This window comes from Furipterus horrens, unplaced genomic scaffold, assembly GCF_987537825.1.
Source record: "Furipterus horrens unplaced genomic scaffold, mFurHor1.1.pri manual_scaffold_9, whole genome shotgun sequence".
Classification (NCBI taxonomy): Eukaryota; Metazoa; Chordata; class Mammalia; order Chiroptera; family Furipteridae; genus Furipterus; species Furipterus horrens.
In genome coordinates this window covers 95,463,958-95,489,747 of record NW_028327179.1, presented here as the reverse complement: position 1 = coordinate 95,489,747, position 25,790 = coordinate 95,463,958, and the positions used below count along the sequence as shown (strand labels likewise).

Genomic DNA, 25,790 nt, shown 5'->3' with positions numbered 1-25,790 from the left:
ACTAGGTAAAACGCCTCTCTCTATATCCCAAATCTGGAAGTGATAGAGGAATTCTGATACCCAAGAGATGGGGGCATATAAATTGAGGATGGATAAAGTAATCTCCCAGCAGAAGGTACAGGAAATAACCACTACTATCCTTGGGCAATATTTTCTATTCCCAAAGTTTAAAATACAATCTACACTTTAATGACTTCTGCGTTAGGCATAAAAACACCCCTCATAAAAATGTCTGCACCCTAATTCCCAGAAGCCATGAATATGTTATTTTATGTTGAAAAAATGCAGTTTTGTAGATATATGCTCATGTTTATGGACCTTAAAATGGGGAGATTATCCTGGATTATGTGGGTGGGACCAATGTAATCACACGGGTTTTTTAAAGCAGAAGAGGAAGCAGACTATTTGGCCAAAGAGATATGTCAACAGAGAAAGAGGCAGTAGAGAGTCAAAGCAGGAGAAGGACCTGACCCATCATCGCAGGCTTTGAAGATGGAAGAAGCAGGCCACAAGGCAAGAAATGTGAGCAATCTAGAAACTGAGAAGGCCCCTCAGCCACCAACCAGGGAGGAAATGGGGGCTTCAGCCCTGTCTAAAACTGTTCTTTCTAAAGTCACCAGTGGACTTGTACATCTCTAAAGTCAAAGGTCTCGTTGACTTGCTATTATCAGCATCATGTGACAAAGTCAGTCATTCCCTCTTCCTGAAAACACTTTCTTACTTGGCCTCCAGGACATCATGGTCTTTTTTCCATTTACCCTACGGGCGACTTCCTTTCAGTCTCCTTCACGAATGCAGCCACATCTCTCTGACCTTTTAACACCAGAGTCCCCCAAGCTTTAGCCTTGGACTTCTTCTTCTATCTATACACACCTGCTTCCTTAGCGACCTATACCAGTCTTATGATTTATTTATTTACTTATTTCTTTATTCTTGAATTGATGGGGCTGACGTTGGTTAGTAAAACGGCACAGGTTTCCAGTGTACAACTGAATAACACATCATCTGCACACTGCTTAATCCCTTCACCGTTTTCATCCAGACTCCCAATCCCCGACCCTTCTGACGACTGCCAGCCTGTTTTATGTATCTAGGCTCCGGTTTCTATTTTTATCATTAAGCTATTTTGTTTGTTAGATTCCACATATAAGTGAGATCATACAGTGCTGTCTTTCTCTGACTGACTTATTTCACTTAGCATAACACTTTCCAGGTCCATCCACGCTGTCGCAAAAGGTAAGATTTTCTTCATTTTTATACCCAAGTAGTATTCCATTGTGTAAAGGTGTCACAGCTTTTTTATACCCTCATCTACTGATGGGAACTTGGACTATTACTAGATCTTGGCTACTGTAAATAACGCTGCAATGAACACAGGGGTGTACCTTTACGGTCAATTAATATTTGATAAAGGAGGCAAGAACATACAACGGAGTAAAGACAGTTTCTTCCATAAATGGTGTTGGGAAATTTGGACACGTACTTGCAAAAAAAAAAAAAAAGAAAGAAAAAGAGAGAAAAAAGAAAAGGAAACTAGAACACCAACTTACACTCACACCAGAATAAACTCAAAATGGATAAGGAACTTAAATGTAAGCTGTGAACCATAAAAATCATAGAAGAAAACATAGGCAGTAAAATCTCATACATCTCTTAAAGCAATATTTTTGCTAATATATCTCTTTGGGCAAAGAAAACAAAGAAAAAAATAAACAAATGGGGGTATATCGAACTGAAAAGTTTTTACACACCAAAAGAAACCATCGATAAAATGAAAAGGCAACCCACTGCATGGGAGAATATATTCACTAATGATACACCTGATATAGAGGTTAATTTCCAAAATATATTAAGAACTTATATAACTCAACACCAAAAAGACAACCCAATTAAAAATGGGCAAAGGCTCTGAATGCCATATATAATCTAACAGATTCTAAATGTATATTTCTGGATCAGACTTTTCCCTCGACTTCCGGTCTCCTATGTTCAGCTGTCTACTCAACATCTCTCCTTTGATGTCTAATACACATCTCAGACTTAACAAGTCCAAAACTGAACTCCAAGTCCTACCCCCAGATCGACATCCTTCACCCACTGTCTTCCCCAAGTAAGCTGACGGTCCTGCAAGTTACTCGGGCCAAGAATTTTAGACTCACTTCTCTCATATCTCATATAGCTAAATCCTGCTAGTTCTACGTCCCAAACGTTTCAACAATCTTTACGTCTTTAATAATTTAATAGGTCTTTGAGTGTATAATTCAGTGTGTTTTTTTTTTTTTTATATTTACAGAGTTAAGCGATTATCACTACTATTTAACTTTAGAACATGTTCAGGACCATAAAGAATCCCTGTATGCATAAGCGGTCACTACCTGTTACCTTTATCTTTTGCCCCTGGGGACAACTAATCTACTTTTTCTATCTCTATAGATTTTTCTATTCTGGAACTTTCATATAGTAAATGGAATCATACACTATGTAGTCTTTTACAACAGGCTTCTTTCCCTTAGCATAAAGTTTTCAATTTCTATCTATGTTGTAGCATATATGAGCACTTCTTCCCTGTTTATGGTTGGATAATATTCTATTTGTGAATATAGATACCATATTTCATTTATCCCTCAGATGATGGACATCTGGATTGCCTCCACTTCTTCACTATGCTGCCATGAACGTTCATACCCAAGTTTTTTTGTGTGAAAATATATTTTCATTTCTCTTGGACATATATGATACTTATGACTGGAGTTGCTGGTTCATAAGGTAACTGTGTGTTTTGGATATTTTGGAGAATTGCTGAATATTTTCCAAAATGGCTGCATGAGGTTATAGTCCCACCAGCAAAAGAATAAGGCTTCCAATTTCTCTACATTTTCATCAACATATATTATTGGGTTTTTTTTGTTTGTTTGTTTGTTTGTTTTAGCTATCCTGGTGGGTATGCAATAGTACTCACTGTGGTTTCACTCTGCATTTCCCTAAGGACTAAGGAGGTTGGCCATATTTCCATGTGCTTGTTGTCCTCTGCTATGTCTTCTTTGGAAAAGTATCTGCTCAAGCCCTTGATCCATTTCTAATTAGATTGTCTTTTTACCACAGAGTTGTAAGAATCTTTATATTTCCTAGACACAGGCCTCTTATCAGATATATTACTTGCAAATATTTCTCCTATTCTGTAGTTTGTCTTTTCACTTCCTTGATGGTATCATTTGAAGCCCAAATGTTTTTAGAATTGTTGAAATCCAAATTACCTACAAAATTATCTGTTTTGTTGTTGTTGCTGCTGCTTATATTTTTTGGTGTGAATCTAAGAGTTATATCAAGAGATTTTTTTCTAATAGATGTAAAGATGTATAGTCATAAGTGTTACACTTAAGTCTATGATATGTTTATAGTCAATATAAGGATCCAACCTCCTGGCACCATTTGTTGAGAGGACTTCTTTTACCACTGAATTATCTTGGCACCCTTAACTAAAATCATTTGACCACATTCCATAATTGTGAGGGTTCATTTCTGGACCCTCAATTCTAGTTCATTCATTCACATGTCTCTCTTTATTCCGGTACCACACGGTTCTGATTACTATAGCTTTGTAGTAAGTTTGGAAATTTGGAGAGTCTCCAAATTTGTTCTTTTTCAAATTATTTTTGATTATGGGTCTCTTGAAAAAGCATATGAATTTGGGGACCAGCTCATCAATATCTGAAAAGAAAGTCCAACTGGGTTGATAGGAACTGTGTTGATCTGTGGATTGATATGGGGAGTACTGTCAACTTAACAATATTAAGTATTCAAATCCATGAACATGGGATATCTTTCCATTTATTTGGGTCTTCTTTAATTTCTTTCAGCAATGTTGTATGGTTTTCAGTGCACAAGTCTTATACTTTTGTTAAATGTATTTCTAAGTATTTTATTCTTTCTATAAAATAGAAAGCCTGCTATTATAAATGGAAACATTTTTCAATTTCATTTTTGAAAAGTTCATTGCTAGTGTACAGATATACAATGATTTTTGTATATTGATCTCACATTCTTGTAACCTTGCTTAAATTGTTTATTAAATAGTTTTATTGTTGAGTCCCTAGGACTTTCTATATACAAGACTATGTCATCAGCTTTTCTCTTTTAGTAATCTATCTTACCAGTGGATTTTCTACTTTGTAAGACTTTCCAAAGAACAAACTTTTGACATACTAATATATGTAAGTCAAAAGAACAGTACACTCCAAGAGATAATTGAAGAGAACTTAATAACTTATAAAGGTGTGGGCAAAATTAGAAAAACTAGCAAGGGGTAGTGATGTACACAGATACTAGGGAAGATGCTGCCAAACCATATTTATCAAGTATTTCTACTCTATTTTCTCTAACTTCAGTTATCCCTTGCCAGTGCAAATACTCGCTTTCCCAAAGGGTAGTATGATAATAATATGAAAGGTATGATAATATTAAATATTTATAGATATTACTATGCACCAGGCACTCTTCTAAGCACTTTACATACATTAATTCATTTAATCTTCATGACAAACTTATGACAAATAAGTCTCCCTGCTATAAAGTGATATATGTGTTCTTAGAAAACACATATATCAAAATCATCCACAAAAAGATAAAAGAGCTTATGGAGAAAATAACGTTGCAGAAGACTGTCAAAAACCTATGCAACTTTGTAACCCCAGCACTAACGGCAGTAAAAACAACCCTCATAAAAACCCTGGAAAGCTCTACATCTCTGTGGTCCTTTGCACTTAACCATCAATCATTCACAGCTTCGAAGCTGGGGTTATTCCCCTTTCAAAGAACAAATCTTTGAGGGCATTAATTTCTAAAGATCAGTTTCATTACCATTAAAACTACGAACCAGAGTATAGCCTTATCTAACAATGACCTTTTTAAAAACACAAAAGGAATGTTTTTCAGCTACTGAATTCTCACTCATAATTTTTCCAGGAACTCAGCATCGTCTAGAATGTAGAGGTTCTTGACACTACTCCACCAGCTCCCACCAAAGGAAAGCACTTCAGCAAAACGTTCAGCTTTCTTCTTAGCATACTTATGTATTGCTAAGGCTTTCATTGTAATTGACAGTAAATTACCCCAATAGTTTATTCTGTCTTCAATATATAAGCTTAATTTTTCATCTATTCATCCTGTTTCCTTTACTTCATTCTATCAAATTTTGTAGCCCTGGTACTTACTTGTGCCAGATAATTTTTCCCACCTAGAGTTCATCTTTATTTACATGCAACATTGACTCTTTTTAGTTCAGTTGTAAATATGATACCACAGTCTTTCAAAATCACTTAAGAGTTTCACGATTTTCTTTTATTGTTAAAACACTTCAGAATTTGCTCACTAACTCATAATCATCAACCCACTGAGCCTTTAATGACATTTTAGAAATTAATGGCCTGTAATTAATACAAAATAAACATTTTAGCCAGAAAAATATTTCTAAACTTTTCTTCTTGGTGTTATTTGAATTTAAGAATAAAACATTTGTTGGAATGAAATATAATGCCACATCTTGTTTTTCCGCATTCTATTGAGAAATGTCACTCTGACTTTTTTATCTCTTTCTCTCCTAAAGTTCTATAAACTTTCCTGTCACCTTTGATAGTCTTAAACTTTTCTGTAATGTGCATAATCGTGAAGAGCTCCCCCTAACTTAATCTTTCTTGTTTGACACCCTTTGAACCATTCGTTATTTTCTTTTTATTTATTTATTTCTTGTATTACTTGATTTTATTTTGCACTAGGTTGTGGGCACAAAGCCATCATCCTCAATAAAGTTAACAATTAGCCTCACTGCGAACATTTTTAATAATGCACATGAAAAAAAAAGTATTCTTGCAGATTGTTCTGCAACCCAAATATACAATAGCTTGGAAAATGTTTAGAAAACAAAAGCCAGTGTAAAAAGACTGATCAAGACAACTAGAACGATACAAGTTTTATTTGGCTCTTGACTTCATAGTTTTCTTACGACACCGCCCATGTCAGGAATCTGTTCCTTCAGCTGCTCCACTGCTCACGATTTAAAGAAATACCTTTTCTTCCTCGTTTCATTTCACCTTCTGAGTCCATCCCGCATTCTCTAATATCAGCTACTACTTCTCCTCTAACGTCCCGCGTGCTGGCTCAGCTCACTCCCCCAGCCGGAAACGCGCTGCCATCCCCGCCGCTGAGGGCCTGCTTAGAAGGCGACACAGCTCTTGAACCTCCACCTGTCTTTGCTTCTTTGCATGTTTTTCTGAAGGAACGTGCTTTTCCCTCTTTAACTTTTTGTCAGAATGGCTGCCAGCAGATCCTGGCCAAACAAGTCCCGTTGCCCGAGACCTCGCTGCACTCCTGCTCCCCACGAGGTCTGTGCTCGCTTGCTCCGACCCTGCCCTGTCTGTCAGCTCAGTGTGTCACACGGCTTTCTTCCCTTCCACACGCTCCATCTTTTTATTGCTCCCCCATACCTCCTGAGAGAGTTCTTTGGGCTGACCTTCCTGTTCATTAATTCACCATCAGCTGTATTGATTCTGCTGCTGAAATGAATTGTTGAGAACTTTATTTCATCTGTTTTAAAAATGCGTAGTTCAGAAGCCAAAGGGGAATCCTCCCCCCACCCAGGACCTGTCCACTAGGCAGGAGTGTGACCTAGAATCAGCCAACCAGAGGCTCTTCGCCAGGATTTGGGACCTCGGAGCTATGACTGAAAGGGACACATTCTCAGAGGCTGACAGATAAAATGTGAGTTGGGGCACCGGCATCAGTCCTGTCGAGTGACTGGGTTATTTTCTCTGTTGTTCTTTAAACCTCTTGGTTCCCATTCTGACACTGCCTCTCCAGCCTCCCCCCGATTCTTTCAGATGGTAGCCAATATTCTTCCCAAAGATTTATTTCCTCCCTGAGTCACAGGAAGGTGAACAGTATGGGTTGGGTTCTGGAAGGAGTACAGGAGAGTTGAAGCACTAACTTCTTATTTCTACATCAATTCAGATTCTGTCTTCTTGGCAGCCGTCCGTCTCGAGAGACGATGGTGTAGCTTCTTAAGAGTCTATCTGCACTGCCGAGAATGGCTGTGCAGTCCAACTAGGGAGTGACACGGTATCTGTCTCCTCCCGTGTTAAATCGACATCTTGTGATGACGCTGGAGTGTCCTCTCCAATGAAGCTGAAGCTACAGAGCCTGGGCAGGGTGATATGGAGGGTCTGCTGTTGCCCATGCAGATTCTGTACCTACTGTCATAAGTCATGGTTCAAAAATATAAGTTAAAAAATATTGCTCAAAGTTTTAAAATTAATGGCTGGTAGAAGGACAAATAAACAAAACTAATGAAATGTTGGAGAGGAGAATAGATTTGGGGTTAAGTGAGATAATCCCCAAATTTGGATGAATGGGATTCAGAAGTTACAGTTCAAAGTTGATGAAACGAGTAAGAGGGACACATGTTCTTTTTTTTTTTTTTTTTTTAAATATATTTTATTGATTATGCTGTTACAGTCACATGTTCTTTTTTTTTTTTTTTTTCAGATTTAATGTGTTTTATTGATTAAAATATTACATTTGTGCCCCTTTCCCTTCCCTCTGCTCCCCTCCACCCGGTGGCCCCCTCCCTCCAGTTGTCCCCCCCTTTTAGATTATGTCCATTAGTTGTGCTTACAGTTCCTCCCAACCTCTCTCCGTCTATTCCATTCCCTCCTACCATGATCCCCAATTCCTATATCATCTCCCTCCCTCTCCCCACTCCCCCTCCCTGTTGGCCTCCCCCCACTATGTTTCCCTTACCCACAGTTCCTTTTCCATTCTCGTTGCCTGTTTCGTTTGCCTTTGTTTCATCTCCCTAGCTTCTGTTTTTTAAACCAGTCCCTTTAACTTCTCATATAACAGTGGTTTGGATCTAATGAACTCTTTCAGTTTTATTTTGTCCTGGAAACACTTTCTCTGTCCTTCTATTCTGAATGACAATTTCGCTAGATAGAGTATTCGTGGTTGTAGGTTTTGGATTTTCATTACTTTGAATATTTCTTGCCAGTCCCTTCTTGTCTGTAGGGTTTCCCTTGAGAAGTCAGCTGATAGTCTAATTGGGACCCCTTTGTACATAATTCTTTTCTTCTCTCTTGCTGCTTTTAAGATTCTCTCTTTATCTTTAATTTTTGACATTTTGATTATAATGTGTCTTGGAGTGGTTCTCCCTGGGTCTAGTCTCTTGGGAACTCTCCTTGCTTCCTGGATCTGCAAGTCTATTCCCTTCCCCAAGTCTGGGAAGTTCTCCTTTATTATATTTTCACTCAATTTTTCAAGTTCTAGTTCATCTTCCTCATTCTCTGGCAAACCAGTGATTCTTATGTTGGGCCTTTTATAGCTGTCCCAGAGGTTTCTGATCCTCTCATTGTTGCTTGCCATTTCCTCTCGCTGCATTGGTTGACTGCTTGTTCCTTCTCCATATTCCAGTTTGTTGAAATGGACTCTGGATTCCTCACCATCTGTCTCGTATGTGGTTTTGTTCCTTTCGTTATGAAAGTTTTTCGCTTCTTTCATATCTTTTTCCTGCTCTTTTGTGAATTCTGTAAGCCACCTGATAACAATGGCCCAGAACTGAGCCTCTGACAGGTTTCTTATCTGTTCATCTGTCAGGTTCTCTATCTGCTGCCTGGTGAGTTGTGTTACCGGGATTTCTATAGTTGTCTGCCTCATTTTGACAGATGCGTTTTGTTTTCCTGGGCTGGCTGTCGGGGGCAGTGCCTGTGTACGCGTCACAAATCAGCGACCGGCGCCTGCCTGTCCGCGACCTATTTCGCAGCTCTGTGGTGCTTTCTGTGGGGGCGGGGGTCCAAGATGGATTCACACAGTTATTCAGCTAGGAGACCGGGATCCGTCCTCCCGCCCCCCTGGGCCTCACTGTTCAAGGCGATGCTGCGGCTGCTCCCCAGCGCCCGGAGTCGCGCAAGCCAGGGGCTTGATTGGAGTCGCGCAGGCCAGGGGCTTAATTGCCTCCGGGATTTTTCGCCGCCCCGGCCCGCCGCTCCGCAAACAGCTTTGCCTTCTTTAACTCTTACCTGCCCAAATGGCACCGCTGGTTTATAACTTCATATGTTGGGCTTCCGTGTAGCTTTATTTTCTGGAATTTCTAGTTATCCTTTGTTTTGAAGTAGTTGTATTCCACTATAGTTGTAGAGGGAGACCTAGCGTGTCCGTCTAAGCCTCCATCTTGGCCGGAAGTCCACATGTTCTTATTTACAGTTGTGGAAACAACCTCTAGAAGAACTAAGACAAATGGTAACACGTGACGATATCTGGTCAGTGAGACTAGCAATAGAGAGAGGAATCGGCAGATGCGCAGTTCATTTTCTGCCTTTCTGTACCGTTTAAATCTTTATGAGTCCTCCTCTAGGCCACATGATCACGATCACACCCCATAATAGAAAGGAAGGCTAGTAATATTGACACACACATACACACATGCATGCACACACATGCACACGGACTCAGCTGCAGCTCTCAGAATGCAAACTACAGGAGATTTAATTACATAGGAATCAATTCAAGAACACAGATTTGCTTCCAGATTTGTTTCCTTGGATAAAACACAAAGCAGCCTCACACCCATCATGAGCTAAATGTCCAGAAAAGGAAGGAAATCCAATTCCAAAAGGTGACCGGGAAAACACAAATATTTTGTCCCTAAGGAAAGCAAGTCATAGAAACTTCGGACTTTCATAATTTTGGACCTTGGCTCTCAGGCATCCCACCAACACTAGACTTGCAAGATTAGCTGCTTCTTTCATCTGTTTAAAAATACTCATAAACTTGAGAATTCCACAGTCTAAGGGTAGCATCAATTCTTACAAGTATGAACAAGACGGTCTTAAAGTTTACTGGAAATACACAAGACTTGGAGTCCAAAAATCTGGAGCTGTTTTATCTGTATTTTTACCAGTTGATAGTTGATGATCTTGAGCAAATTACCACTGCAGCCTAAGTTTTATTACCTATAAAGTAGGGTCAGAATTACTCACTGCAGAGTTGCTATATTAAAATGGAATGAAATGATGGACTATATATAAGAATACTTGATAAAATATAAAGCCCTCAAAAAATGTTAGATACTGGTTTTTATTATCATCATTACAATGGTTGGTCACAAAGGACAGCTGTATAAACAGAGCCATGTGGCATAATGAAAAATTCATCCTACGCCTAAAAATATAATCAAAGAGGAGCATCTCTCTACTTGAAAAGGACGACTTATCATTCCCGGAAGACAAAAGACAGTACAACTCACAGTGATATTGGCAGAGTCAGCTCAGCCCTTAACGACTGACATCCCATGTACCGCGATTCACAACTTTCAGTGAGGAAAAGACACATTAGCAAAAATAAATTAATACAAGTAGAATAGTATATTGTGTAAGAAGTGAAAAAAAAAACTTTAAGTATATTAAGTACCATCCATTAGATTCTAGATCCCCTAGAATAGAACCAAAAGCCATGTGTTCACACAAGGCTGAAAAATAAGGCTGAGAAAGCACATGGGAAGAGGGATGGGATTCAGAGGCGGGAACGGCGAAGGTCTTTACAAAGGCAGCATGACGTCCAGGAAAGACTCTGGGACCAGGACACTAAATTCTGGTACCAGCGCTGCCAGCAGCTCTCGATGAACCTCTGGGCAGGCCATGGCCCTCTCTGGGCCCCAGTTTCTCTACGGCATGAAAGAGAAGCTGTAAAACTAGTGAGCACAGCAAACTGATCATTTAAAAAAAAATTATTAAGTGCCTGTTAGGCACTAGGAACGAAGGAGAATAAAAGCAGACACAGTTCATGCTGCTATGCATTTGCCCCTCAAGATGATCTCCACCCAACTCCAGGACTCCGCATGCTCAGACTCTGACTCTGGGCCGTGGGGAGGCCAGCGTGGACAGTCAGGATGGCTAAATGACCAGAGAGGACAAGGCCTGACCTCTTCAAGGAGTGGTGTTCTTTTTGAGAGCAGAAGCAAGCACACCTCACTCCCCTCTTGCCCCACTCTAGATTTGGGCTTTGAAGCTTAATATCAATCATGGCTGCCAACTGACTTCTAGGGCTCAAAGAAAAGTCCCGAAATATGAAGATGTCTTATTTTGTTGTGATTGTTGTTTTTTAGTTACAGAACTAGACCTACTACCGTAAGGAAATGGGAAAATAATTAGATACTTTTTTTTAAAAGCTTATCCAAAATTTACTAACATTAATGGACAGATGAAATTTCACAAAAAGTAATCACTATATTTACTGTTCCTCTGTTTCTTACAATAGGAAAAAGGTAACTTACATATGCAATTTTAAAAGAAATGAATTATTTACTATATATAAACAGAACATAACAGCCCTTTTACCACACCTAAAATGCCAGCATTGATTTCCATAATATGTGAAAAGAATGTGCTCTGCATTGCCAAAAGAGAAATAGTACTTTTATTTGGTATTTCCTGTTGCCCATTTGCGTGAAAGAAGGAAAACCTTAAAAGGTGTAAAAGTCAACCCCCTCGTAGAGCACGATCCAAAGGGTGTCTGGGAAGAGTATCCTGCCCGCTCCTCTCTCTCCGGCTCGTGGGCCTCAGGACCGCCAAGCACACACTGGCTTCCGCAGCGCTCGCCGGCAAGCCTGCTTCAGCCTGGGATTCCCCATGATCAATATGACAGAATGGAGAGAAGGACAGGCAGCCATGAGTGTCTCCGAGATAAAGACAGTGACGAGGTCGGCCGGAGGGGCCTTGGAGGTGATAGAGTAGGGGCTGGCAGCGAAGTAAATCACGTAAAGTACGAGGAAGCAGACCAAGGACTTCAGGACGGCGATGTGAGCCTTGGCCCGAGCATCATGCCTGCCGGCTGTGTGGACCTTCATCTTCCGGTGGTGTCTGTACAGAGAGACAATCAGCATCCCGGAGGAAAGAAGAAACACCGTGAAGGGGACCCCGTTTCCTGAGTTGAGCTGCAATACACGCAGATAGTGCCAGCCTGAAAGTAGGTCCCGAATGCTGCTGTTCCCTTGGGAAGGACCGTAGGGCTCTAAGTCAACATGGACGACGAGAAACAGATTGGCTGTGAAGCAGCCCAGGAGGCACCAGCCACTCAGGCAATAGGCCCGCTGCTTCAGCCACAGGTAGATGCGGTGTTCGAAGGTCGTGATCTTCTTGCAGTAGAAGACACTGAGGAGAGTGGCAAACCACAGGCTGGCCTGGCTTACCACGACCCAGAAGATATTGAGAGAGCGAAGCCAATGGCTGCTCTGGAAGAGCGGAAACAGGATTAAGTCCACCATGATCAGGCACAGCAGGAGAAATCGGCAGCCGGCCAGGCCCAGGACGATGAGGTGGTAGGAGAGCCCCTTGGATTTTCTGATCCATTCACTAAGACTCCAGACCACAAGGACTCCATTTCCAGCCAGGCCAATGAGAAACTCGGCCACTGCCACCAGCATGAGCAGCCCCACGGCAGCAGCCTGCATGGCCGGGCAAGGAGCCTTCTCAGTGGTCTCGGGAGGTGCCCCGCTCCCGTCCTGAGGAATGTGCGTGGCTCCTGGTGGGACTTCAGGTCCCCTGAGCATGACACCACACTCACAGTGAATTTTCACACCACGAAATCTGGATTTGTCCTTGCCCTGCTGTAACCTGTCCTCCAGCAGACACCAACCAGCTATGACCAGGAACAGAGTTTAGAAGTTATGATCCCCTCTGTATTTGCATCCATATGAATAAACTCTGAGCCTAGACTCCGAGACTTGAAACAGCAACAAAGACACCAACTTTCCTTCTCAGGGGACACGGGCCAACGTCTAGACACCTGCGCCATCATATGAGAAGACTTGTCAACAAGAAACACCAGATCAAAGCCTTCTCAGACTCTGTATCCTGCCAGATGTGAGTTCACGTGTACAAAAAAGATATTTTATTTTCACAAAAAGAACTTTGAATGTGTAAGCATGAAAGCTGAATAAACACAAAAGTGTATAATATAGTTCATTACCAAAGAGAGAAGTAGAGGAAGTTTGGGGGAAGAAAACAATCAGAGAGTCAAAACATTATATTCAAGTGCCAAATAATAAAATATATATATAGGTCAGGTGGAGAGGCCATTCTTGTTAATCAGGGTCTTTGAAGCGACCTGCCCTTGATGACCAGCTGTCCTCACACACTTGACTTGGCATATACCTCACATCCAGGTCTTAGAGGAAGGAGAAGAGGCAGAAGATGGGCTCAGAGAAGTGAAAAAAAGACTAGCACAGTTATCCAGAAATACAGGGCAAGTGTTTCATTTACTGTCCCGATTCAGACTTCCTGGGGACCAGCCCCACACCGACGTGTGTGTGGTAGACTAAATTCTAAGACGGCCCCCAAGACTCCCACCCTGAATAACCCTCGAGCCGCAACGGGGCTGTGAATAAAATGGGCTGGCACTTCTGTGCCTGCGTTATATGGCAAAGATGAAGGGCCTTTACAGATATGCTTAAGATCCCAAATTAATCAAGCTTGAGTTTTTCCAAAAGGAGAGCATTCTGGGTGGGCCTGACTTAATCACTTCGAGTCCGGGACGAGGGACAGGGCCCTCCTGCTGGTCCTGCAGAGTCCAGCTGCCACGTTAGAAACTGCGGAAAAGCCTCCAGATGCTGGGATATGCCCACAGCTGACGGCCAGTAAGAAAACCTTGGCCCTACGACTGCAAGGACTGAATTCTTCCAATGACCAGTGGGCTTGAAAGAGTACCCTGAGCTCCAGAGAATGTAGAGCCCAGCCAACGTCTTCCCTGCAGCTTCTGAAACCCTGCAGAGAGGACGCACGCAGGCTGTGCCCAAACTTCGTCATCCACAGAGACTGTGACATAATAAATGTGTATCCTTTTAAGTTGCTAAGTTTGTTATTACACAGGAAATTAAAAAAGAAAAATTACAGTGTTCAAACCAGGCTACACTTGACTCTGAACAAATGAGGAGCAAGAAGAATTAGACAAAAAAGGTGGAAGAAGGCCAGGCTAGCTCCCGAGGAAGGCAGCGCCGGGGTAGTGGGAAGAGCTCTGTCCCAGGGGTCAGGAGCTCCAGCATGTGACCTCAGTGCGCCCTCGGATGCCGTATGAAGCTGCAGACAAACCGCTGGCCTCTCTGGACCTCAGCCAGCCTGCTAAGAATATAATGGATTGTAGGACCAGATTTCCACTCATTGAGACTAAGACAAGATGCTTCTTCCGTGCCAGTGTGCCAGGTGCAGGAACACAGCAGGGAGCATGTGCAGCCCTGCTTCCGGGGAGTACACCTTGTTGCCCCGTCTCCACCCAGATGTAGGACCTGGTGCCCGAAAACTCTGGCCCGGCTGTGGAGACACAGAGGATAAGGTCACAATCTGCCACGAGCCAGAAAACCTGGATGAGATGTGCACCTCTTCAGGAGCGGGGCTTCTCATCTTTTTAAATTTTTTTATTAAATATATTGGGGTAACATTGGTTCACTGCAGTGTGATTTACAATTGCCAAGATCTAGAAGCAGCGCAAGGGCTGCTATCCAGTAGATGAGTGAATTAAAAAAAAAAAAAAAAAAAAAAAAAAGCTGTGGTACACATATACAATGGAATACTACTAGGCTGTAAAAAGGAGGTCTTGCCTTCTGCAACAGCGTAGATGGGCCGGGGCAGTGTTGTGCTAAATGAAAGAAGCCAGTCAGAGAAAAGCAAGAATATGGTTTCTATGGTGACTTTTTGGCAGCAGACATAACTACACCTGCCTGCTACACTGCCCTGGCCCACTCTAGGTTCTGGGCAGTGAACTGCATACAAAGCATAGTAGTCAGCTGACATGTATCCAGAAAGCCTCGTCTAGCCAGGAAGGAAGGAAGGAAGGAAGGAAGGAAGGAAGGAAGGAAGGAAGGAAGGAAGGAAGGAAGGAAGGAAGGAAGGAAGGGAGGGAGGGAGGGAGGGAGGGAGGGAGGGAGGGAGGGAGGGAGGAAGGATGGAAGGAAGGAAGGAAGGAAGGAAGGAAGGGAGGGGGGAGGGAGGAAGGGAGGAAGGGAGGAAGGGAGGAAGGAAGGAAGGAGGGAAGGAGGGAAATTGCCATGAATATGTTTCTTGACAGACTACTTTATCACTGGTGTTAAGAAAGGCTAAACCGCATGGCGAATTGAGTTAATTCAATAAGAAAAATGCTTGCCTAAAAAGTATCTAGCAATTGATGCATGGTTTGTCTTTTTTTCAAACACACATTATTTCAAAATAATAGCTATTTTCCACTTATTTTCATCAGGGGAGACACAGTATGTTGCCAAAGAAAATGAAGTCATCTGCAGTAATTCAGAAAAATGTGATCCTTCCCATGCAAAACAGGAAAACTCAGTTTTGACTTCTGGAGAGTATGAAAAGAACGTACTTTGCATTGCTTACAGAGCGATAGCTCTGGTTTCTGCTCTGGTTTTCACGTTACCCTCGTATTCTATATCAGAATTGAAGAAGAATTGAGAACAAAAATTCTAATTAATTTGACCGTAAACTAGTTCTGCTGCAGGCAACAGCCCGGAGTGAGGGCCAGCCGGGTCTTTCTCCCGCGCCGTGCGTGGCCTCTAGGACCTCCGAGCTCAGGCCGCCCCCACAGACGTCCCCAGCAAGGCCGTCGTGATAGAGTGGGGAGCAGGGCAGCAGCCACGCGTGCCCCAGAGACGCGACGGCGGTGAGCCGGAGGGGGAAGAGCTGGAGATCGTCGTGGGAAAAGGCCAGCCAAGGTACACAAAGCCACGTAAAAGAGAAAGAAGTACCTACAAGCCTTCAATTTCAAAGACTCGCATCTGACCTTTCACCCCAGAAATGCCCTCCCCCACCAAGTTGCAAGACTAAGGGCAGCGCCATCCCTAGTGCGCACCGGACATGTCCCATCGCCACCCCACCCCCTGGCCTTGGGGAGGCACCCTGGAATTGTGGCCACACTGCCACCAGGTGGCGTCAAGGCAACTCCTCTGTAGCGGCTGTTAACCCGGGAAATTAATTCTCTTACTTAACGCGCCATGAGTCCAGAAATGCAGACACGGAGCAGATTGAGCTTTTAACGAGCATGCGTAACAGGAACAAAAGTCGTCAGCATACACACGAGTATATTCAGAGTCTTTCCAGCTTCTCTCCCCATCACCTTATAAGGAGGTGGGGGTCCTGGTTCACGGGGTCCGTACCCCTCTGGGATCCCCTCATCCAAAGCAAAGAGCTCACAGGTTCATGCTGGCACCAGACCCCAACGGGACACAAACCTCATGACTAGCTCCCTGCAGAGGGGACTTATAAATGGGGCACTGGGGCCACTTATAGAAAGGCAGTGTACTTCAATGTCTGACAGGTGCGGGTTTGCTTCCCAACTCAGTGAGTTAGTAGCTGTGTCCTTAGTTAGACAAGGCGATTAACCTCTCAGATCTTCAGGTTCCTCTTTATAAAGAGTATAATAGCCCTGGCTCGTGCGGCTCACTGAACTGAGAGCCATCTTGTGAACTGAAAGGTCACTGGTTCAGTTCCCAACCAGGGCACATGCAGGCCAGGTCCCTGGTTGGGGGCATTTGAGAGGCAGCCAATCGATGTTACTGTCACACATCAATGTTTCTCTCCCTCTCTCGCTCTCTCCCTCTCTTGCCCTCTCTCTAAAAATAAATAAATAAAATCTTTTTTAAAAAAGGGTAATACTTACCTCGCAGGACTATGGTAATGATAAAAGGACATATAATATCACCCAGCCTGGTGTCCAGAAAATTCTATTATCTAATTAATGTTACTTTTCTTTCCTTCCCTGGGGATTTCTCTCCATACTCACTCCTTCCAATGAAATAGGGGAGCACCTGAAGTCTGCTTAGTCTTGGAAAGAACTGAATTGTTCCTAGTTGTCGCTTCCAGAGAAAGGTGATCTGTATGATTCTAGAATTTCTAGGAAGCAAGAATGAAGACGGAAGACAAATTACCTCAGGTCTTTTAAAACATACACTAAAGGTCTTTTAAAACATATGCTAAAGTCAAAGATACAGAGATCTTCTCTATTTTTAATTTTTTAAAAAATGTTTACTGATTTTAGAAAGAGAAGGAGGAGAGAGAGAGAGAGAAAGAACATGGATATGAGAAACATTGATTGGTTGCCTCCCATATCTGCTCAACCGGGGATCCAACCCACAACCCAGGTATGTGCCCTGACCAGGAATCGAACCCCCAACCTTTTGGTGTAAGGGATAATGCTCCAACCAACTGAGCCACACCAGCCAGGAAAAGAGGTTTTCTGAGCAATAGCAGTATATCTAACTATTTCTTCTCTTGAGATTCAGGTCATCATTCTACAGTTGCTGTCCCAACTATGAACGCAGCAAAACTGAGACCACCCATTTTCCTGCATTTAAAAGTGCTCAGAAATGTTACCAAACAAATCTGTAAAGGACGTCCCTGTGTTTAGACAGCGCATCTGCAAGCAGGCTGTACACACATTGAGTCATTTACCAGGGTCTCCCGCTCCTTCCGAAAGTGATAGTCAGTCATGGCTTTGCCGAATATACCCTACCGCTGACATCCACAGAGTCCAGCTTTTCTGACATGATGGCACGACTGTACTCCCCAAAAACTGACCTCACACCCACTACCCAGCGTGGGGGGATGGTGTGCAGCCCATGCCCCGCCCCCCTGGTCTTGACCCTTCACACACCCTTTCACTCTCTCCTCCCCGACCTCCATTAATTCTCTCACTTCCTTGTTAATTTCCATGCCAGGCAAATCTTCACACACACACACACACACACACACACACACTTTCCTTCCCCTGGAGAATTTTGTCAAACCACTTCCCCTTGTTGTGAGCAGGGAGTGTCCTGAAATCTTCCCCCATTCCCCGGAGCAATGGGAGGCAGGGCATACAAAATGTGAAGAAAATTCCCAGCAGACCCCGACTGCTTCTCACCTCTCCTGCCCTCTCTGAGAAGCAGCAGGCTAGACTAGAAGACCCATCTCCACCTTTAATTTTAAAAAAGGAACGTTCCTGGGAAACTTCCTTTAAAGCCTTCAGTGAGATTCAGTGTCACCTGAACACTGGCATTTAGGGCTATCTTCAAAGTTACATTTCATTCAGGCTTTATAAGATGAACGTCTCCTTCCTCTTGATTCTTTCTTTTGTTGGTTTGTTCTTTAAACAACTGAAAAGGGCTCAACAGAATACTGGTAACAATGATTAGGGGAACCCAAAGTAGCATGGGTAAGTGAAATTTCGGCAATATAAATGAGTGTTTTAAATCCTTTAACTGGCTAAGAATTTCATTTAGTTCTTAAATAAATTCTACTTTCTCGTCATCTTTCTGTTAGCCTATTCCTTCTCCAGAAGCAGCATTCAAGAGAAAATTTTAAATGATTCCTTCTATAAAGTTAATATTTCTTGGTTTAAAAATGGACCTCACATAAATTTCAGGACTAAAAGCCCACTATTTACAGAACACCGTGATATCTGTTTCACCTAAGGAAACTAAACACCCACAAGATTTTCATACCTTCCTTCCCCAACCTCAGTAGACAGACAGAGAGACAGACAGATAAATATTTATATCAGTAGTCCTGAGCAGATTTTTAGGCTGGACAAGTCCTGCTTTGGACATCATTTTGAATACTTTCTTCCTCAAGAAAATAAAGCTTTACAATGGGGCATGGTATTACTCCATCCCTATGTCTTTCAACCTACCTTGATATAGTAGGAAAAGCCTGGATTTTAGAATCAGAAGATGAACTGGAGGCTTGGGTCTACCCCTTCCTAGTTTTCTTATAATGAGCCATTTAATTATTCTGTCTGTGCCTCAGTTTTCTCATCTGTACAATGGGTACAATAATACATACACCATCAAAGAAGTGAAAATAATAATAAAATAACATGTGAAAATGTAGCTAAGCCAATACTGGGCTAGTGGCAATTAAGAGTTAATGGTAATGCCCCCGAGTCACAGCTGCCACAGTGTGTCATGATGTCATACAGACCCTGCCCTGGCACCCACCCTTCCTTTCCAGAAGTGACTCTTCTCAATAAGGAGTTTCAAACATCCCCTCCTTTCCTGAACAGGCAGAGAATGTAGCATTAGAGAGCCTAGAAGTTATCACATCTTGAAGAAACTAACTTCAAAAAATTTGTTTAAATTCCTGGTTAATAAATACTTAGTGGCAGAGCTCATTGGAACCAGCAAAGCTCTAGGCCCACAATGTTGCTAAAGCTGTGCCCAAGGAGAACACAGGGCAAGGGCCTAAACAAAGACTCAAGACTTTCTTCAAACAGCAAAAACAGTCCTAATAAAAGTCCTAATGTAGGAACAGCACATCCAGCCCCGATGGGGACAAACTAAAAGCAATGTAAGGGAATCAAAAAATGAAACAGCAGAACTTTGCCAAGACAAGAAAGGAACCCAGACCAACCAGAAGCAAGGTATTCACTTAGCCTTTCTTAGAGAGGAGAATGAATGTTGACATCAGAACACCTTTTATATCCTTTCAATAGGCAGACAAATAGAAAATTTATATACCATGTATGTTTAAAGTATGTGATTCTTCTCATTACAGAAGAAATATATGTTCATCATAGAAAACTTAGAAAATGTAAAAAAAAGAAAAAAAGTTATTCTAAACTTTCCACTTAAAGATCATTGCTGTTTGCAAATATTGGTATCATACTGCATATACATGTTTTTATTTTCATTTCACTTATCACAAGTATTTTCTCAAGTCATATAAAAATGTCCTTTGACTACGAGACAATAAATAACTACAAACTACTTCATCATGAAGATATATTACTGTACGTAATTGGCAGTGTAGCATAATTTATTTGAGTAAGGCAAATACAGTGTCTGGGAGAATGGAGTTGTTTGCGTCTCATGCACAGTCCTGCAGGTAAGGTGTTAGCAACCCAGAGCAGGTGTCGCGAACGACGGAGCCAACTCTAGGATGGATAATCGTTTCACAGTTCCCAGGTGGTCCCCTCATCTGCATGGTCCCAGATGACCAATCATTGCCTTCCAGTGCATAGGAAGAAGAACAGGCAAAGGGGAAGGAAGGGCATACCTGTCTAGGGGAGTCCCCTAGAAATTATGCATCACTGCTGCTCATACTCTATCGGGAGAACTTGGTCACATGGCGACATCTACTTCTGAGAGAAAGCTGTAAAATGCAATCAGCTGCCAAAATTCTGTTACTTTGGCAGAGAAGAGGGAAAAGCGAATATTGGGGAACCCTGAGGGTTTCTGCTACTCATTTAGAGTTCTTATGTCATAATGTGCATTTAATCACTCTTAGTAACCCTTTTATCTCCTAATCTGAAGATTCTAAAGTTATGAGTACCTCCAAGGTCTTTAGCATAAAATACTGGTTTGGGTAAGTCTTACTTAAACGTTGCAGTCAACATTCCAGTGGCCAAAATGAAAGAATTCAGATAATTTGTAAAATTTGGTGATTTCTCTTCTTTGTTGTTAATAAAGAGAAGGCTATTTGAATAAGACTATTTAGTTTGAGGCCTGCAAATGCTACATGATTGTTTTATAAACACCAAAAAACTATATAAATTGTCTTTCCCCAATTCCCATTCCACAGCTTATCAGTATTCCACCTTCACACTCCTTCACCTCTGTACCCACAGTTCTGCTGTTCCAACAAAGCAAAAGAAAACCTAGCGTTGTCCTGGAGAACTGTGCAGTGCTCATACGAGTCGGTGCACAAATTCACAAAAGATGATGTAAATTCACCAGAGGCAGGCATTCCCACTACCCGTCCAATGGCTCCTCTTGGCCTCCCACTGGATTCCATTATTACATGCTGAGGTACAATCTTCCATAAAGTTGCACAAAGATTGTGTTAATCCCACTATTTGAAACTTGCTTTTTCTTAAATTTGAAGATCGAATTGGCTTTAATTAAGAGATTCACATATGGGTTAGCATCCCATCAAGCCACTAGAAGGGTACTCTCTGTAACTTTCTTTGGACATTGCCCTGAGGTTAACTCCCTGGGTTTTAAGATGCTTGGAACTATCCTAGATTGGTCTTCTTTAATCCTAATCACTTCCCCTCACCTAGCAACTCGGGCTCTTCCCTTCCTTCTAGAACAAACCTGGAAAAACCAGTCGTCTGTTCTCTTTTCCAAGATATGGAAACAATCTAAGTGTCCGTCGACAGACAAATGGATAAAGAAGATGTGGCTTGTATGTATTTGTATGTGTTGAGTGTGTGTGTGTGTATGTGTGTGTATATATACAGCTCAGTTACTATCACCAGCAAGTCGAGGACACTTTTTACGTGCATCTGCCACAGCGTATACCTATCTTCTTTCACTTTTTTTCTTTGCTCCCTTTTCTCTCTGAAATGTTCCTTTTTTCCTTTCCTCTTTGCCCTCTCTGGCTATACTTTAAGCCAATCCAGTGATTCCCAGTGCTGAGTCCTTACACAGGACACCTCAGCTAAACCTCAGAAATATAATAACATTGTGTGCTGGTCTCAGCCTATCAATAACCAATATTGTGGCTGGACAGGCCTTTGTGGTTCTTATTGTGACTGCAACCACCCTTTAGAAATAACCATCAGGAAACTTCGAAATAATAAAGGTTTATTACTCACAGAACCTGGAAATGACACAGCACACTTGAGGCCACACAGTGCGGTCACAAGGAGAGAATGTGAGAGAGGGAGAGGGAGAGGGAGAGGGAGAGGGAGAGGGAGAGAGAGAGAGAGAGAGAGAGAGAGAGAGAGAGAGAGAGAGAGAGAGGAGGAGGGAAGTGCCTAGGGTTCTGCTCTTATTGCAGTTAGGGGGTGGGGACACAGGATTTCGAAGGAATAGTTTTTATTGGTGAATTCAGAAGATAGGAGCGGGAATTTATGCAGAGAAACAAAAAGAAACATGTTGCCCAATTGATCAGTTATTAAAATCAAACAAGATCTCTAAAACAAAGGAGCCTCAGTGTGGGGAGGTGGCCTGGCCCTTGACCTAGTTGTGTGACTAACAATGTGTTTATTTGCTGAAGTGGATGCCTTGCAATCCAAGCTTAAGTCAAACTGTCTCCACATCTTGGCTATTGTAAATAATGCTGCAATGAATATAGTGATGTATATATATTTTAAATTATTGTGCTTATATTCTTCAGATAAATACCCAGGAAAGGGATTGGGGGATTATTTGGTAGTTCTACTCATTTCATTTAAGAATATCCACACTGTTTTCCAGGATATGGAAACAACGGAGTGTCCACCAACAGAGGAATGTATACAGAAGATGTGGCACATATATACGATGGAATACTACTCAGCCATAAAAAAGGTGAAATATTGCCATTTGCAACAATGTGGATGGACCTGGAAATATGTGAAATATGTCAGATGGAGAAGTACAAAAACTGTGTGATTTCAGTGGTATGTAGAATATAAAACAAATGAACAAACAAAACAAATTTATGGATACAGACACCAGATTGGTGGTTACCAGAGGGAAAGGGGGTAGGCGGAGGGTGACAGGGGTAAAGGGGATCAATTATCTGCTGACAGATGGGAACTAGACATTTGTTGGTGAGCATGCTAGTGTGTAAACAGAAAACAAATTACAATATTGCACACCTGAAACTCATGTTAATAATTAATATTGCTCAATTTAAAAAAAGAAAAGAAAAGAAAGGCTTAAACCAAGCACTTGAATTACAAAAAAGATAAACAATTGTCGGAGCTTACATTACACATGTGAACTATGATGTACTGGTTAATTTGGGGTATTTCCATTATACTTCAGTAGCTGATAAAACAATGTGGTGACCTCCATGATCCCAGAATGCAATGCCCATGCAAAATACATAAGTAATGCCTCAAATAAATTCCTTAAATAAAATGCCTCATTTAAAAATATTAGCAAAACATTTGCAAAATGAACTGAAATGCAGGCACTTAAAGGCCTAGGAAGTCTGATCAGCAATTACAAATATAAATTCCTCGGATCACTGGCAAAACTGCTAACAGAAAAAAATCTTGCTCCCAAACCATGAAGTGGCTGCAGCCGCTATTTACTACTGATATTCCACTCTCTGTTGAGACAAAGAATCTCCTTTGCTTTTGTTTTCAGTTTAGGGTGTGTGAGAATAATGAGAACAGCATGTCCCAGGTGGTAAACAGCGGAGATAATCATACACACGGATCGGAGTCCCGAATTCACCCTCAGAGAAGAAGAGAGGTGGAGGGACAGGGCAGCCATGGAGTATGGGATGTACAGCAGGAGGGAATAGACCATCAGCTTAATAGCACCCACGTGAGCTTCCGTCTGGGGATTCCAAAAGCCACTGGCATTTCTCTGCATCGTCTGTATATGTTTCCTCAAGGAATTTATTAACAAGGAAGTGGAAGTCACATTGATGATGAACTGGAGAAACGAGTTCAAGAACAAAGAGATCACCATAGACAAGGCGCCCTCAATGACGTTCAGTTCTGTGCCGTTTCTCCTGGTCACAAATTCAGGAATGCCCATCGTCTGTCTGAGCACGGCATACAGAAGCGTGGTGAAGGCAGAAATCAGCACGCAGGCCAGCAGCAGCCTGGGGGTCTTTGGGGAGAGATTTCGTTTCAGCAGGAGAAAAAGTGAGTGTTGCAAGTTAGCGATCCTCACACAGTACAAGACATTGAGCAAGCTTACAAACCAGAGAATGGTGGAGTCCAAAAGTACCCAGCTGAACAGGAAAGGAGTAAACAAGAAGACTGACCTTTCCAACTCAGCAGACATAAAGAAGTAGACGCTGGACAGTAGAAACAGTCCCAGCATAAGAAACCTGGCGATGCCCAAGCTCAACAGAATCTTATCCGAAGAGGAGATTCTGCGGCTCTTGACCCAAGTCTTGTAATTGATCACTGCAATAAACAAATTCACAATGAGTCCTACAAAATTCAGAATTGCTGAGACAGTAACAGCAAAGAGTATTCTGAGCATCTTCTCTCACGCAGGGTCCGGCAGTTGTGGTGCAGACGCGGGGAACAGGAGGAATGCTGACATGTAAAGGGAGGCACCGGTATCCAGCCAGGAAGGACATTTCCTTTTTCAATTTTCCCCAGTGTGACAAATGAGCCCTTTAGTGGTCTCAGAGCCAGCTGCTTTGACTGAGATGCAAATCTTCCAAAGATTACGTTACTACTTCTTCCCTCATGTGCTGTTTTCCTTATAAATTCCTAATTCAGAGCAGCCTCGGTGAACCTGGGAGGCCACTCCCCCGAGAGAAGGACAGCTGAAGAGACAGTACTGGCAAGCTCCGAGGACTTCAAATCCAAAGGACAGAGTTCCCGCCCAGCACGGTTGCGGTCACTGTTTCACAGGGAAGGCAGCTTTATTTCACAGCAACCCCAGAATACGCCTCACTACTGCCCAGCCACACCCCATCCGCACATCCGTGGGTCGCCTGGACCCACCTTCTCTCTCCCCTGTGATCTGGTCATGTCACAGCTGTCATTCTGACCAATGTTACCCTTTCATCCTTTAGCACCTCTGGTGATTGACAGTTATCTAACAGATCAAGTTCAAGGACCTGACATCTCGTCGAGAAAGCCTTTTTCCATTAATTCCATCCTCTCGCGATGATCCCTTACTCTGCGTCCCCTCACCAGCCACAGATAGGGATTGGTGCCACAGTCATTTGCTGCAATCTGCTTCTGCTTGGAAAAGAAATGTCAGCCATTTCACGTTTCCTTTATAGATCGGGGATTATGCTTAGCTCTCAGGTGACTATTTCCTCTTAGGCATTTAACTGCCAATCAAAGTACTCGGGTACCAGATGCACAGGAATGCTTTAGTTATAGTTTTGTGGACCACATAGAAAGACATCTCGTTGCCTGGTTTCTCTGTAATTGCTCAGGGACAAAAGGGTACAATATTCCTGGCAAATGATACTTTTGAAAACAGTGAGTGCATCTCTTCTCTACTCCAGCAGTTGGATGAAACCACAGCACAACCCTGGATGAGCCACGTGTAGGTTATGAAACTAGCATCACAAAGCATCCAATGTCCTGCTACCCAACCCAAATGGGAGCAGGCAAGAAGGAGCTAAGATGTGAAGATTACTCGGTCCAGAAGGGGGTAGTAAAGTCACGAGGCCCTATAACACAGATGACTGAAGGCCAGCCTTGAAGAATTCCTTGGGCTGGAGCCCAGTGGCTTTTTGCACAAAAGACTTTTGGTACAAAACTACCAGGCACTGACAGAGGCATGCCCAGATCAGTTACACAGGCAAACACCGAGGGTGCTAGCAAGGCACTGATTAAAGGGAAGAGTATATCATAGCACGTATTCCCACTTAAGTATCGATAAAATAAATAGGCTACTGCTTTAAAGTAATGAAGTTTTGATACTATAAATATCACACTTAAATAGAATAAGTAATACAGAAGATATTAGAATTAAATGTCCCCCAAAGCAGGGGATGCCGTATTGAGCAGTACCGACTGCATTCACATTTGGGGTTCTCAGTAGCCGGGGGTACTATAATTGAGATGCGATCATGCAGTTAGCGTGATCAGTGAGTAAGCTGGTTCTGTCAGAAGTTATTTCTGAAAGAGTCAATAAAGGAAAAGTGTTAAAAACCCGTTCTTCCGCGGTATGAGCATTTGACCTTCGGTTCAATGTAAGTATCTTATGAACCTCCCTGACTGTAGTGACTCTACTTCTGTGTTTGTCCCTTGGCTCAGCTCCAGAAGCTCTGTCTGTGAGGCCCTTACAAACACACTGGCTCCTTGTGAACCTCATCTCCTGGCGCCTGAGCTGTGTGAGAGGCAGCAAGGGCTCTGCA

The 25,790-nt window shown here is 42.5% G+C and overlaps 2 protein-coding genes across 2 annotated transcripts; both read right to left on the bottom strand.

Annotated features, from left to right (window-relative positions):
- Nucleotides 1–11,599: 11,599 nt before the first annotated feature.
- On the bottom strand, nt 11,600–12,490 carry TAS2R5 (taste 2 receptor member 5). The gene has a single exon (XM_090286826.1). It carries the CDS (start codon nt 12,488–12,490, stop codon nt 11,600–11,602), a length of 891 nt encoding a protein of 296 aa, XP_090142952.1.
- A 10,536-nt stretch (nt 12,491–23,026) lies between these two features.
- On the bottom strand, nt 23,027–23,944 carry TAS2R4 (taste 2 receptor member 4). The gene has a single exon (XM_090286825.1). The coding sequence runs from the start codon at nt 23,942–23,944 to the stop codon at nt 23,027–23,029; it is 918 nt and encodes a 305-aa protein (XP_090142951.1).
- Between the last annotated feature and the right edge of the window lie 1,846 nt (nt 23,945–25,790).

Bases quoted from the DNA above. Each gene is read 5' to 3' on its own strand.
- TAS2R5 (XM_090286826.1), bottom strand. From the start codon at position 12,490: ATGCAGGCTGCTGCCGTGGGGCTGCTCATGCTGGTGGCAGTGGCCGAG.
- TAS2R4 (XM_090286825.1), bottom strand. From the start codon at position 23,944: ATGCTCAGAATACTCTTTGCTGTTACTGTCTCAGCAATTCTGAATTTT.